The sequence below is a fragment of the Misgurnus anguillicaudatus genome, chromosome 22, assembly GCF_027580225.2.
Source record: "Misgurnus anguillicaudatus chromosome 22, ASM2758022v2, whole genome shotgun sequence".
Lineage (NCBI taxonomy): Eukaryota > Metazoa > Chordata > Actinopteri > Cypriniformes > Cobitidae > Misgurnus > Misgurnus anguillicaudatus.
Genome location: NC_073358.2, coordinates 36,681,573 through 36,696,407, shown reverse-complemented (window position 1 = coordinate 36,696,407; position 14,835 = coordinate 36,681,573). Strand labels below are relative to the sequence as shown.

General features: G+C 34.4%; 1 protein-coding gene and 1 long non-coding RNA gene across 2 annotated transcripts; both read right to left on the bottom strand.

The window, feature by feature from the left end:
* Positions 1-1,901: 1,901 nt before the first annotated feature.
* On the bottom strand, positions 1,902-5,730 carry LOC129440057 (uncharacterized). Its single transcript, XR_012365566.1, has 2 exons — positions 3,987-5,730; positions 1,902-2,665 (listed from the first exon to the last, which is right to left on the bottom strand). It is a non-coding gene; the product is annotated as an uncharacterized lncRNA (long non-coding RNA).
* Positions 5,731-6,654: 924 nt separating this feature from the next.
* On the bottom strand, positions 6,655-14,707 carry LOC129440065 (chymotrypsin-like elastase family member 2A). The gene is made up of 8 exons (XM_055199121.2): positions 11,728-14,707; positions 11,394-11,482; positions 10,691-10,788; positions 10,299-10,424; positions 8,551-8,690; positions 8,270-8,415; positions 7,909-8,061; positions 6,655-7,674 (listed from the first exon to the last, which is right to left on the bottom strand). The coding sequence occupies exons 1-8, from the start codon at positions 11,783-11,785 to the stop codon at positions 7,657-7,659; spliced, it is 828 nt and encodes a 275-aa protein (XP_055055096.1). The 5' UTR covers positions 11,786-14,707; the 3' UTR covers positions 6,655-7,656.
* Positions 14,708-14,835: the final 128 nt, after the last annotated feature.

Sequence of the window (14,835 nt, the reverse complement as noted above, 5' to 3'; positions counted from 1 at the left end):
GTGCTGGGTCACTATTAAAGCGAACACACTCCTGGGTTAAAATGACCCAACTGCTGGGTCATTTTTAATCAACCATGACAACCCAGCAGTGTGCTCTGTCCAATAATGACCAAAAGCAACCCAGCATTTTTTAGAGTCAAATGTAAAAATAGTTTATTATATTCAAGGTCTTCATGCAACACAGCCATGCTCAAATTAAACTCTGATATTATTTTTCCCCCAGTCTATATCTCCTGTACCATAGTACCTTTCACTGTCAATAAAACAATGATCAATGGTCCCTATACTGTCACTGCATGGGGCAGTGCCTTTACACATTTGCACCTAAAGAGGTCATATTAGTACCTCAGGGTGCATATTGGTATCAAAGAGTGCATGTTATGTACATACCCTACTGAAAAATCCAGCTAAAATGAGCATAAGCTGGTAGCTGGTTTTAGCTGGTTTTAGCTGGTTTAAGGTGATTTACGCTGGTCCTCCCAGCCTGACAAAGCTTGTCATGCTGGTGGGCCAGCTGGTATTCCAGCCTGACCAGCTAAGTCTAGCTAGACCAGCTTAAAATGTGACAGCTAAGTCACAGCGACCAGCTTGCTACACCAGCAAAACCAGCTAAAACCAAGCTGGATACCAGCTAAACCCAGCTCACCAGCTTATGCTGGTCTTAGCTGGATTTTTCAGTAGGGTATTGGTACTGTAGGACCTTTTAAACTGCCCCAGTGACAGCTTGGGACCATTTTTTGACCATTTGTCAGTGTACATATTTTCAAGTGTCAGGACTAATAGACCAGTGCTTGATTATATCTTAGTTGTACTTTTCATTGAACTTTTGAATATCAAATGTTAATTTTAGTAATCTTTTAAGATACATACATGCACATTTGCTGCATACATTTATACTTTTGTTGTTTATGGGTTAGACATAAAAAAGAAAACTGATTTCAGGCCCGGATAAGTGATATGTCCAATGAAGAGTCAAGTGCATACCAATAAACAGACTAACAGATGGACTGTGTCCAAGCACAGCAAAATGGATAAGAGGCTTTGCTGTCTTTATGTAATGCCCTCAAATCACATGGACACATGTGCAAAACCAAGATACACTGTAAACACAGATCTACACGAGTAAGAGTTGGAGCAAAGTAATCTTAAATCTAAACTTAAATTTATATATACACTGTAAAACATTTCTGTAAAATTACAGTATTACTGGGTATTACTGGCAACTAGCTGCCAGTAACATTTCTGTAGATTTTACATTTATGTTATTTACTGACAACAGTTTGTTCAAAGTTACATAAACATGAAACATTTTCAGTCTTTATCTTCTACAGTAAGTTACTGGCAACCAGCTGCCAAATTACAGCAAATTTTTTACAGTGATCATCCAGCCTGATCTCACTGAAATTTAGTATTTTTTGACTTGGCTACTCCGTATAAATTCGTACAAAGTCAATCGAAAAACACCCTGTACGATTACCATGGGGAAAAAGAATATTTAAACCCTAACCATAACATCACAGAGGTGAAAGCAAATTGTATAAAACATACAGATGTGGTTGAACAAATTAATATGAACTTACCCACCACATAAAAGACATAGGAAATTGTCATGAGATTGTGTTAGTAATAGTATCTTTCCTAACATTATTTCATCTTTTGAATAAGCTTAATAAAATGTCAGTTTGGGTAATATTTTAAGAATCACAAATTAAGATCCTGAAGTATGATATTAAAAATGTGAAATGCATTATGTACATGTACACAAAATTTTGCATTTTAAAATTCTTTGAGGTTTAGTACCTCCTGAGTATAGTGTGATTTATAAAAAGACAATTACATACTCAAAAATAGACCTTTTAAGATGATGCAAGATTTAAGTGAGGTGAATCATGTTTCAGATATGTTTGATCAGCAACTTTTATTCCTGCACATGAGGATCTTGTACATTCAAATTCAATTTCAACAAATTGTATTAAACATTAAGATAAGATAAAGCTTTTATGAGAAAATAGATTTCAAGTTTCAAAAGATCAATTTTATACATTTATAATTCATACAAGTGTGTCTTTAGAGAGATAAGTAGAAACGCAGTCACAAGACCTATTCACAGAAGCCCATCGATGTCCTCAATAGCAAAATCAACTCATTGTCCTCATTTATTTAAAGAGTGAGATCACTCATTGAAAAGTGTTGTCTAGTGCTCTATGAATTAATGAAAGGCCTTGTATTCTAACAGTTTCTAACTGTAGTTAATAAGTATTTTTGTTCACTTCTCTGTGGCACCTGAGTCTTTACCAGTACAGCGGCCTTCTCTGGAGAGGAGGGAATTTTGCAGGCCTTGTAGAGTATAACAAAGAGAATGAGAATAAGCACAGCTACTACTGAGTTACACACAATAGCCACTATGGCAGCTGTGGATAGGCCAGCCCTCAGTTCTGGATCCATGGTGATGTGACCTCAGGGATCTGATGTTCAAGAATAGGGAGGACACCTGGGAAGTATTTTCCAGAAATCACTGTTCATCTCAATGGGTACATCTGTTTATGATTCTTAACATCATCTGGCCTCACTGATCAAAGGTTTCTGTCTCTACCAAGGCTTTCTTGTTTTTATCTGCATGTGTATCCAGATCCAAAAGGAAACCTCCTCAGCATCTGCATGTTTCCTAAAAAATAAGGGTGGCATTTATATTTACATATATGAATGTAGCAATACATATTTAGCATAAAATTAATTAATTACATATTGTATCAGCATATTAGTTTTGATGGATCTATATTGCGATAATGTTCGATTAATTGTTTCAACGATAGGCTTTATGCCCAGCTGCACTACTTCTTGAACTTCAGCCAGCTCCTTGTTTCCTGTCTGCCATTTTTGGACAAACTGATTAAACCAGGTGTGTCTGATTATTGTTGTTGTGACTACTGAGGTCAGGCACACCTGGATTAATCAGTTTGTCCAATAATGGCAGACAGGAAACAAGGAGCTGGCTGAAATTCAGAAAGTAGTGCAGCTGGGCATAAAGCCTATTGCTTTTGTGATAATTTCTAATAATGTGAACCCTCATCCAGTGAATCCTATGTGGTCTTATGGCTGAATAAAAATTTTATGGCTGAATAAAAAGTTTGTAGATTTCTCTCAAATACTGTAAAATAGTATTTTATTGTAATGGGGCTGGTACACTTTCATGTGTCATGTGGTATAACCATGTGAAATTAGAAAAAATGCTATTTCTTAAAACACATTTTAATTGTATTTAAAAGTTTATTTATAAATTTGATATAACAGGCAAAATACCAACATCCAAGTAGAAGTCTATTAAATGTATACATTGCAGAGGTCAGGCGGTGCAGCCAGAAAGTCAAAGGGTACAACTGCTATTAATGCCCCTAAGAAATAAAAAACATTAAACTAAATCATTTTTAAAAGTTAGCTTTAGTTTTAATAAATGTAAGCTAAGGTTGTCTATAATTGTTATTATGCTTTTTTAAATAATGTTTTAAATGTATTGTTCTCCAATGTTATTTTGTGGTTAAGTTGTTTTGCATTTTCAAACTTTTTTCAGGATTAAGTGACTTTGATTAAACTCAAAATATAATATTAAAATGGTAACTGATATTTTAAATATTTAGCCTAATAATAATAAAGAATTAGTATTTTTCTATGTTTATTAGTTATAATTGCAAGTTTAAAATGTACTTAAATTTTTTAATAGATTGTTTTCAAAATCTTCAGGATAAAGAAATGTTCTGGTAGTTGAACAGCCCTACCCCCAAAATGAAGCATGAACAATGAAACACTTGTCCCGCATTGTGCGGTATCACGGCAACTGACGGTTACTGAATACTAAACAAGACTAGTCTAATAAAAGAGTCTGATAGTGAAAGCCTAGACAAGACTTTCAGTGTTACGTTATATTTTAATTTAATACATAAACATTGTAAAAACATACAGCCTACATGTAACAAAGGTGAAGAACTTGCCTGTAAGATGAGATGATGCTCCATTCAAAGCAAAACAATGCAAACACCGAAGTTTTTCATTTTATCCCGACCGCAATCTTGCACCTTTCCCAAAGTGAACGTACCGGTTTTTACTTCAAAATAGTGTCAATGACTTCATACACTAAACGACAGAAGCAAAACTCGGATGGCTAATGTGTAGTCGTACAAACACAGAAGTTTTCACTCAACAGAGAATCACATTATAGCTCACGGTGAGTCGCGTGTCTCAGCGCGCTTCAGTAGCTGCTGCTTGAGTTGAAGGGTAATCTGCTGATATCCCATAAGGGTGCGCTGTTTATTACGTAATGTTTACTGAGTGTTATGTATACATGTACCTGTTTTATTTAAAGCTTAGGCCTAGTCATCTTGTAGTCAAGTGTCCGTAGGAGTGTTGTAATATAGCAACTATATGTTGTAATAACAGTTACATATAAACTCGTTATTGTAGTGCCTATACCCACACAGTGCAATTCATTATTTGTAGATGTATGTTAGATAAAAAATGTATAGTTGTTAGATTTTAGAAAAATATATATTGTATTTTTAGATTAAACAAGGTCCATAAACAACACAGTATGGTATTGTATCACAAAACATTTGTTATAAAGAAAGACTGAAGCAGATCTAACACCTTCTGATTTCCCAATAGCTTTGTCAAAAGCTAAACAGAGTCGTTATGGAGCCATTATAAGGGAGATAATGCAGATTTCTCTTGAATTCCTCATTGAGGTAATTGGGTAATTTATTACCCTAATTTGAATTTTTAAGCTTTATTGAAAACCAGGGACTTAACTCTTATACTCATGCAAAAAGTAGCAGTTTGACCCACGTAACCGTAAAGATTTATTCTTGGTCACAAACCATGTCAATAAAGAAACATCAGGCACTTTGTTATTTGTCCCCCACCACCAAAAAACAACCCACACACTTATTAAAACTGGGACATACCATAGAGTTCTATTACTTATAATTATTAGACTAACACAAGACATTGTTAGAAAAAAATACTTTTACAACTATGCAAGGTCTTATTTAAAACCACAATCCTATGTGCTGTTTTCTTATGATGTTGCTGTATGTCAAGAGGTCATCCAAATTCCTCCTACACCTTTGAGGTAAAAGTGGGAGGATAACTTTACCTCCTTTGGCCAAATGATGTATTGTTCTCTGACTTTTCGATTCACTGCATTCATCATGCCAGGACACTTTTTTCTATTTTTCAGGAGCTTTTTTCAAACATTCTCAGGTACTTAAAGTTGTTAGATCAGGGGTCTCATTTATAAAACTGTGCGTAGGATCCTTACTAAAAGTCTACGTATGCACAAAAGCCAAAAATGGCATACACCAAAATATTAAGTCTTATAAAACAAAGCAATGTTCCCTTTATAAATCACAGATCGCCTGCAAGTGTGTGTACATGAATCATCCTCAGATCCCACCCTGCAAGACCATTCTCCCATCAAGTTTGTTTTTTATAGATCACAACCTTTGCGTGGAAACATTTCCAGACCCTTTTTGTGTGTACGCACGCTTTATAAATGAGACCCCAGGTCTCTACACCAGACAAAATATTTAGGATCCAGCCCCAGGTGCCAGATCTCGCCAGAAAATAGCGGAGCTGTTAATACCAAAATTAGTGCTTAACAGTCTTCTTTCAGTCCAGAGGTTGATCGATTAAAGCTAGAGAAGAGCACAATCAAGCAAGAGAAAAAGTTTATGATGGTAAAATTGAACAATCTCAGTTGCATATGTTTTAATGTTTAAACTTCATCTGCCGAGCCCATTTCACCTCTGGTTCCATAAACATTCCCCTTATCTATCTCTGTTTACACAGACAGTAGTGATGGGGACAAGACCGCCTATGCCAAGTCTGAGTCAAGACCGAGTCTTTAAAGGGTCAAGACCGAGTCGAGACCGAGTCCGTTGGTTTTCAAATAGAATCGAGTCCGAGTCAAGACCGAGTCTTTGAGGAAGCAAGTCTGAGTCGAGACCGAGTCCTTTAGGAGTCGAGACCAAGTCGAGACCAAGACCATAAAAACATGTCAGTTTTCATATTCATGATTTAATATCACCCCAGTTAATAATCAACAGTTAAGCCTACAGATTGGGAATTGTTTAGCAGTCTTAAAGTCTCAATATGGACTATGCTTTTGCTATCATAAAAAAAAAATCCCTACCACATCGTCATCTTCTGCCTATTTTTCTAGAGATAAATAAATGGCTCTGATGTAAGTATCTTTGCATTGCACCATGGGATGTCATTTTCAAATAATGGCCATCAACATTGCATTTTATTATTGTTGTTGTTAAAATGTGTTGGTCTCAAGGACTCAAGGTCTGAAATTACGAGTCCTCCTCCTCCCACTGTGGTCCGAGACCGAGTCAAGACCAAGTCTTTGAAGGAACAAGTAAGAGAAAGTGGAAATCATGAGTTTATTCTCGGACTTGAGACCGATCTCGAGACCGGACTCGAGTACTACATCACTAACAGACAGGACAGCTCATGAAAATTCACAAACATGAGATTGAACAACAATGAAATTAATAAAACATATAAAATATAGAAATATAATCAATGAATAAATAAACATAAAATCTAGAAATATAATTAATGAATGAATAAATGAAATATTAGGAATATAATGAATGAATGAATGAATAAACATATAAAATAATTATAAAAATTATAATAATGAAATTCATAATAATAAAAATAATATTGAATAATCAAATAAACAATGATATGGATATCTAATGATTATAAAATGATTATGTAAATAAATGATTAAAAATAAACTAAAGAACACAAAAATAAAAACATTCTGCACGTGAGGATCTAAGGTAGGATCCCTCAAAGTAAAAGCAGAAGATGTTTCAGTTTGAGTTTTGGCAGATGCTTCTATCAAAAGCAACTTACAGTGCATTTAAGATATACCTTTTAATTTATCAGCAGCCTTGATACTGAACCCATGACATTTACGCTTCTAACACAATGCTCCACCCGCTGAGCAACACGAACAAAGTTTAAACTGATATTCTGCTAATATTTGGTAGTTTGTGGTGAATAAATACACTTACCTAAAGGATTATTAGGAACACCTGTTCAATTTCTCATTAATGCAATGGTATGGGGAATGTTTTTTGGCACACTTTAGGCCCCTTAGTGCCAATTGGGCAATGTTTAAATGCCACGGCCTACCTGAGCATTGTTTCTGACCATGTCCATCCCTTTATGATCACCATGTACCCATCCTCTAATAGCTACTTCCAGCAGGATAATGCACCATGTCACAAAGCTTAAATCATTTCAAATTGGACTGTACTAAACACAATAGAGCATCTTTGAGATGTGGTGGAAAGGGAGCTTCGTACCCTGGATGCATCTCACATATCTCCATCAACTGCAAGATGCTATCCTATCAATAAGGGCCAACATTTTAAAGAATGATTTCAGCACCTTGTTAAATCAATGCCACGTAGAATTAAGGCAGTTCTGAAGTCAAACACAGTATTAGTATGGTGTTCCTAATAATCCTTTAGGTGAGTGTATATCTGAAAAACTTAAACAACCCAATATTGATCTGTTATTTGCTTTGATGGTTTGTTGGAATTTTCATTCTTAGCAATATAGGTCAGCATATGGTCCATCTCAGTTGTTCATCATGGTCTTTAGTAAACAAAGAAAAAACAAGGAAGAATATTTCAGTATTAGTTCATTACGTGAAAACATCTTTCTGTTTTCATAGCCTAACAAATTGGTAATCAAACTAGTTTTAGACAGAAATAACAAATAAGCTAAAACTAAAACATCAATATTCAATGCACTTATATAAGCACTTTATGAATGAAATGATACATAGAGTTGTGAATACATTTTGGCTGTAAATGCAGCGTGGGTTACCTGATCAATCCAGTCATTGAAAGCGGACACACGGGTGAAAACAGTAGGTTTCTTCAACGTGTTGCAACCCAGGCCAGAAACAAAACTGGCAATACCATGCACTTCCCAAATACCATTAGAGTTTTTGCAGTTCAGAGGACCACCAGAGTCACCCTGTAGCATTATTAAAAGATAAACAATATTCTTATGTACTCTAATAGAGTTACTGTAATATAATTACTGTATGTCAATTTAAGACCAAATGTTTAATGCTTATGCTTTCTCATTTGTAAGTTGTTTTGCATAAAACGTCTGCAAAATGTAAAATATGTCCTTACGCACAAAATTATATTTAAAGTTACAAAGAGAGAATATGGCTTACAAAGCAAGCAGCAACAACACCATCTCCACCAGAGCAGACCATGCTTTTTTTGACAAATGAACCCCACCAGTCAGGCTGAGTGCAAGTTTTATGGTCAACTATGGGCATCAGAGCCTGTTGCAGTGTATCAGGCAAAGGTCCTACAGCTGAGACACAACCAAAGTGCTTATAAGATTATAGATTATAACTCACTGTACTGTATATACAGTTAATTTATCTCAAGAATGCATACTTTGAGTATGAAGTCAAATACATGTGTGCGCATACACACAAACACTTACTGGACAGTCTTCCCCAGCCTGTAACATAGCAGGTGTAGTTGTTTGGAAGGACGTTGCCTGCAGGTGGGATACAACCCAGCTGAACACTATCACTTAGTGTTAAAGGCTCGGACAGCTTAACCCTATAACTGCCACTGCCCCTTTTGAGTGGGGGGGTGAAAAGGTGATCTGCACGTTAAAATGACTATAACTCTGGCATTCTTTGGTTTAGAAGCAAAATCTTGGTCTCTTTTTTAAGAAGACAATTTATAGTTTTACACTGAGGTGTTTGAAGTTGTAAATATTAAATGACAAAAAAGTTATACCCGTTTAATAATAAAAATAATGCAATAAAGTATATACTCTCTAATCAAATGTATATAAAAATTTAAATGTTTTACTCTCAAAACACCACACCAATAAAGACACAAGTCTCAACTAGTTCTGAACCAAATTTTAGGTGAAAATAACAAAAAATGAAGTTTCTGTCACACTTTTAGTGGTTTTACCAACCAAGGCCACTAGGTGTCAACGGTTAGTTGCAATATCTTGTCAAAAGTTGATAAATTACTGTCTCTGCATTGTGTTTAATGCAAAAAGGTTTTGAAATATGAAAACCACATTCTTAGAGCTTTCCAACGATATATAGTTTGTCAAGATTTTTGAAGATTCATATATTCATTTTGAAGAATATTACAATTATGAATATATACGAGTTCATATGGACTCCTACTGGGTCAGTGACAAATAACAAAATGACTGTCCCTAATAAATTTCCATCATCAAATGGCCTTGAAATATGAAAACTACATTCCTAGAGCTTTCCAACAATATATAGTTTGTCAAGATTATTTCAAGTTTATAGGGTATTAGTGTTATAAATTTATAATCATTTATATGTATTCCTATGGGGTGAGTGACATTTAACAAAATAACTGTCCCTATACAAATTCTATCATCAAATAGCCTTGAAATATGAAAACTACATTCCCTGAGCTTTCCAACAATATATAGTTTGTCGAGGTTATTTCAGGTTAATGGGATATTTACAAATAAATATGTAATAACATTTTGAGCCCAACTGTTGGTCTGCGACATTTTAAAAAATGACTCTTACTACATACTTTTTTTTTTTAAATGGTGTTGATATATTGAAACTACATTTTTAGAGCTTTCCAACGGTATATAGTTTGTCAAGATTGGTGTAGGTTTAGACTATGTAATTATTGTTTTAAATATGTAATGCCAAACGTCCCACCTGTGGGACAGTGACAGTTATAGGGTTAATCAGGGCAATGTCATTTCTGAGTGCACACAATCACAATTTAAAATTATTTTTGCGTTGCCTTGGAAAACAGTCATGTGTAATATAGTTCCTATGGCCATTATATAAAATAATGTATTGCTAAATGCTGTGATTCATCTAAAGAATTCAGCCTAAAATGCTATGAAAACTTTAAAAACACTTTCTCTATATTTTCACCACACTTTAAAATAATAGTAAACTCATCAACTATACAACAACATTTGTAACTAGGAATTATGTTCTGCTGTAGCAATGTCCATCTATAATGAGTTTTTACTGGTTGCGTTTTTATGATTTCAACCATAAAAATACTCCTTGTATCAAAAGTTTAGTTTAAAAAGTTTAAACTTATATTAAAAGACATTTAAGATTATGAGGAACAATACAGTCAAGTGCTTATCTGCAAAAATATTGCATAATAAATGTAAAGAAAATATACTCCAATCTCGGAAGGAGTTCTTACTCGAAGGTCATTATGGGGTCCCATTTCTCATGCACAATGATCTTCTCTGGACTGATGGCCTTTGACCCAGCCTCATCCTCTGATTGGTTGTGCTTACCAACAAACACCCTGTAGGTCAGTGAAGAACTACAAGATACACAATGCATGAAGGTTAAACCCAGCCTAAAAGTTATACATACATGCACAATCTGCATATTAATATACATATGCATTTTTACATTAATTTAAATTAAATCAGGGCCAAAGCTACTGTAGGAGTTCTGGGATCAGTCCTACTTTAAATACTGTTGGAGCCTGAACCTGGAGACCCCTGAAATCATGCTTATTTTTCATTTATATTCTGCTTTACATAAAAGGATAAATACTGAACATTGAATTCTTGGATTGAATACCTGATACAATGAGCAGCGGTCATCACCCAGTTAGTGTCAATGATAGATCCTCCACAATAGTGGATCAATGATCCATTCTCCAGAACCTGCAGAGAGATCTAATCACAAGACAGATGGGGAGAAATGCATTTATGGAATTTATTAAAATCTACACAGACACACACTACAAAAGCAGAATATGACAGAATGACAGCCACAGTAAATGATTCAGTTAAAGGTGCAGTGTGTAAATTTTAGCGGTATCTAGTGGTGAGGTTGTGAATTGCAACCAACGGCTCAGCCCACCGCTCACCCCTCGCTTTTGAAACGCATAGAGAAGCAATGGTAGCCGGCACCAGAAAAACATGTCATCAACGGAGACAACTTAGTGAAAAAAGTTTGTCCGTTAAGGGCTTCTGTACAAACATGGCGGCACAAAATGGCGACTTCCACGTAAGGGGACCCTCTGTATATGTAGATAAAAACGTCTCATTCTAAGGTAATGAAAACATAATGGTTCATTATAAAAAGGTCTTTATACACCCCTGATAATATAGTTTTGTATATTATTTTGCATTTCTGTCAAGAGATCCTTTTAAAAATTACACACTGCACCTTTAAGTCAGAATGAGAAAATTAGGACGTGTCATGGGAGCAGTGATGGGAGCCTAGTACTCTTGGGGAAAAGGGAATGAAAAAAGACTGACAAAGTAATGCTACATACCTGCCAAGGCCAGCTGTGGGGTCTGGCTTCCACTCCATTGACCACGAGGTAGTTGACAGGCTCAATGGGTGGTTGGCCACAACCAAAGGCTACAGTGGAAATGCAGAATTAGACATTTATAGATTTGTAGATAAACTGTAAAAAGTGTATCTACAATGCAATTGTAATATTTGGGAAATTAATTTAAATTAAAAAATTTAACTCGAATAAACCAGTTAATTTAGATTAAAACACATACTTAGTTGACATGACAAAGCATATTTACAGTGTATTGAATAACAGACTAAATCTCCTGAGCTGTTATTTTTTCAGTTTAGGCATGCAGGTTTCTTACCGCTAGAAATGAGCACTGATGCTACGACGATGGAGAACATGCTGACGCGTGTCATCATCACTTGCCGAACACTGTCACTGTCCGCATTTAAACCTTCTCTATTTGTGATGTCACATTAGTCACACAAAATGTAGCCATTGAGAGGTGATACAAAAACAACCTGTTCTGCCTGAAAAAATGATCAACTTCTGAAAAGCATTCATGTGACCTTGACACAAACTTTAGTCACAAATTAAGTTACTGAAATATATTGCATATCATATTACATAATTTCTTGGAATGTGTTCATATTCAGTCTTCTGTATTTGAGTTAATTGACACGGACCCCACTTAATAGTAGCAAATTTTATTTAAATCTGCACATACATGTTTATTATAAATGAAAGAATATGCTGTTTTAAAAAACAAAGTCTTATTCTTCCTGTTAAGTTATGTTTCCTAGAACTACAGTGTTGTGAGTGATTTAATGACTTTTACCATAAAGTTGCATTTAACTGATTTAACTAATGTTGGTATAAATAATGTTAACAGCAAAATTAATCAAAAACCTGCTTTCTTTACACTTTCTTTCTTTAACTTTTCTTTATAGTAACAATTATCAGTAATTAGGATGCATTCACCCTGCTGTGATGGACAAAGTTAGCAATAAAAAGGACATAAATGCAAAGGCACCAATGATAAAAAGCAAAAAGGAATAGTGGTTTGTACTGCCTTGCTTTACTTTTGTAAGTCATTGGCCATTTGACCTTATCTGACAGTAACAATTTATCTGTAGTAAGGTTACCTGAAATATAGAGAAAGGCTGAAAATCTAGCATTTGGCAAATACTTTAATCCAAAGCAATTCACAGTGTATTACAAATTCATTTTATCAGTAGGTGTGTTTCTATGATAAAGATGCTCAGACAACCTACAGCAGTCAATTCCTGTGCATTGATTCATATCAGATTGTGAAACTAAGGTGTAGTCCTGATCAAAACATGATTATTTAAGAGTCATCTGATTTAATCTTCAATCTTATCTTTGGTTAAAAGAGGCAGCTGATAATCCAGGAGTGAGCTCAAATATAAAGAGATTTTTATGTAAGCAACCCACTTTATTTCGACCAAATAATTATTCCCTGTGTTGTCAATGCTTTATTTTAAGTTTATTGATACTTAATTTAATTTTATAAAGATTTTCTTTCCTTCCGTTTAATTCATATTTATAATTATTTAATTCTTTGTATACAATACACTTCTTTGTATTTTCATATATGAATTGTGACTGTTGATGGTGCAATGTGTCTGCCTTTGACATTTTTGTGTATGTACATTTACAATAAAAAATAAAAAAGCAACCAACTTTATACGCAGAATTGACCCAACAAACTCTGGAACAAAAGAGAATTACGTTTCATAGAAATATAACGAAGCAATATGGAGTAGGGGTGTGATCTAGTGATCGGCACAGCTGTGAGTATGCCAGAGGAATGAGGCAGCATGCTATTGCAAATGTCCCTTATAATTACATTGATGTTAAAATTAACATAATAAAATTTGATTCATGGAATAATAAAAAAATATTTATTAGGTGTCTCCCATTTTTTTCCCATGAAACTTGCACTCACACTAAACTTTTTCGATTCGAGCACGCTTTCGTCATTAGGATGAGATTGTTTTGAAGAAAACACAAATAAAAAGCTCTCTCAACACTGGATAAAATCCTAATGTTAAGTTGGTGGCTTCTATTTTGAATAAATTTTGATATAAAACATTTAGCAGTTCAAATTTCTTGTAGACCTTACAAAACATAGTTGGTAACTTGTTGTTATTAGTATTTACACAGCCATTTAAACTTTGTAAAGACCCTGTTTGTACAGTAATAAAATAATGAAATTGATCAATCTTGAAATAGAATAATTCTTTTCTTTTTTTTATATCCCTAAAATGGGATCAGGTGCAACATTTGACTTTGTCAACTATAAATTGTATGTATATTGTCATATTTAAACATGCTACAGCAGTGGGTTGGTAGCTGTTAAATGTAGGTTCAATGAATTGAATGTTTGGATTTCCAATACAAACAGTCTCTGAGAAACTGAAAATACAAAAAATGTTGCAACCTTCCCCACTCTTCTCTATATACTGATTATCTGAAACCAGGATATATGTTTAGATGTCAGTGGAAGATGTTTTTAAATTAAGGCAGCTGAAACCAGTATTTTTTAATAGTCTGGAACTAGGATAAGCCCTGTCCGGGAAACTGCCCCTTAAAAGTTATATGCAAAATTTTGAAATATGTCCAATGCAGCTAAGCAGCGATTATAAAATTGTGCTTATATGGTTGTAATTATTTGATCTAGTGAGCAAGCTGCTGCGTTTTGAACCAGCTGAAGATTTTTTTACTTGGCTTGCAGGACACCCACCCAGCAATGAGTTACAGTAGCATATAAGCACGTTTCATATTTTTATAAATATTTCTAAGATGTAATAATACTGTGCGACATACATTAGAAATGACTATTAAATGACAAATTGCCATCACGCTTAGTGACCTACTGTAACTGTGGAAGGCGAATCAACACCCATCTATAGGAAACGTTGTTTTCCATCATTTTTTGTTTGTTTAGCTGTATTTGGTTTAATAATTAGTATCAATTGTCACTTTCATATTATTTTCTTTTTAGTTTTTATATAAATATATATTATATTTTTTATATTAAACAAGGCCCATATACATTTGTATGCCCAATATTTGTATCACAAAGCACAATAATAATGCTGCTTAAGATGAACAATATTCACAGATCAAACACTTTCCCACCAAAATGTCAAAAGCTACCCGGAGTCCCCATGGAGCCATTAAAAAAGTTAAATATTTGTCTTAATATGCGAGACCGTCATTGAGGTTCAAGACTTACTTAGCTCTAAACTTATGCCTCTTTTGAAAACCAAGATAAATAAATAATTGTAAAGTTTTATTCTCATTCACAAACCATGCTACCAAAGATCAAAACATTGTTCTTTGTACCTCTCATTACTCTTTTCATTAAAGACACACACATACATTCAAATTGCTAGGACAGACTTCTCAATTTTTCAAGAATATTCTCAAACATTCTCAGGTA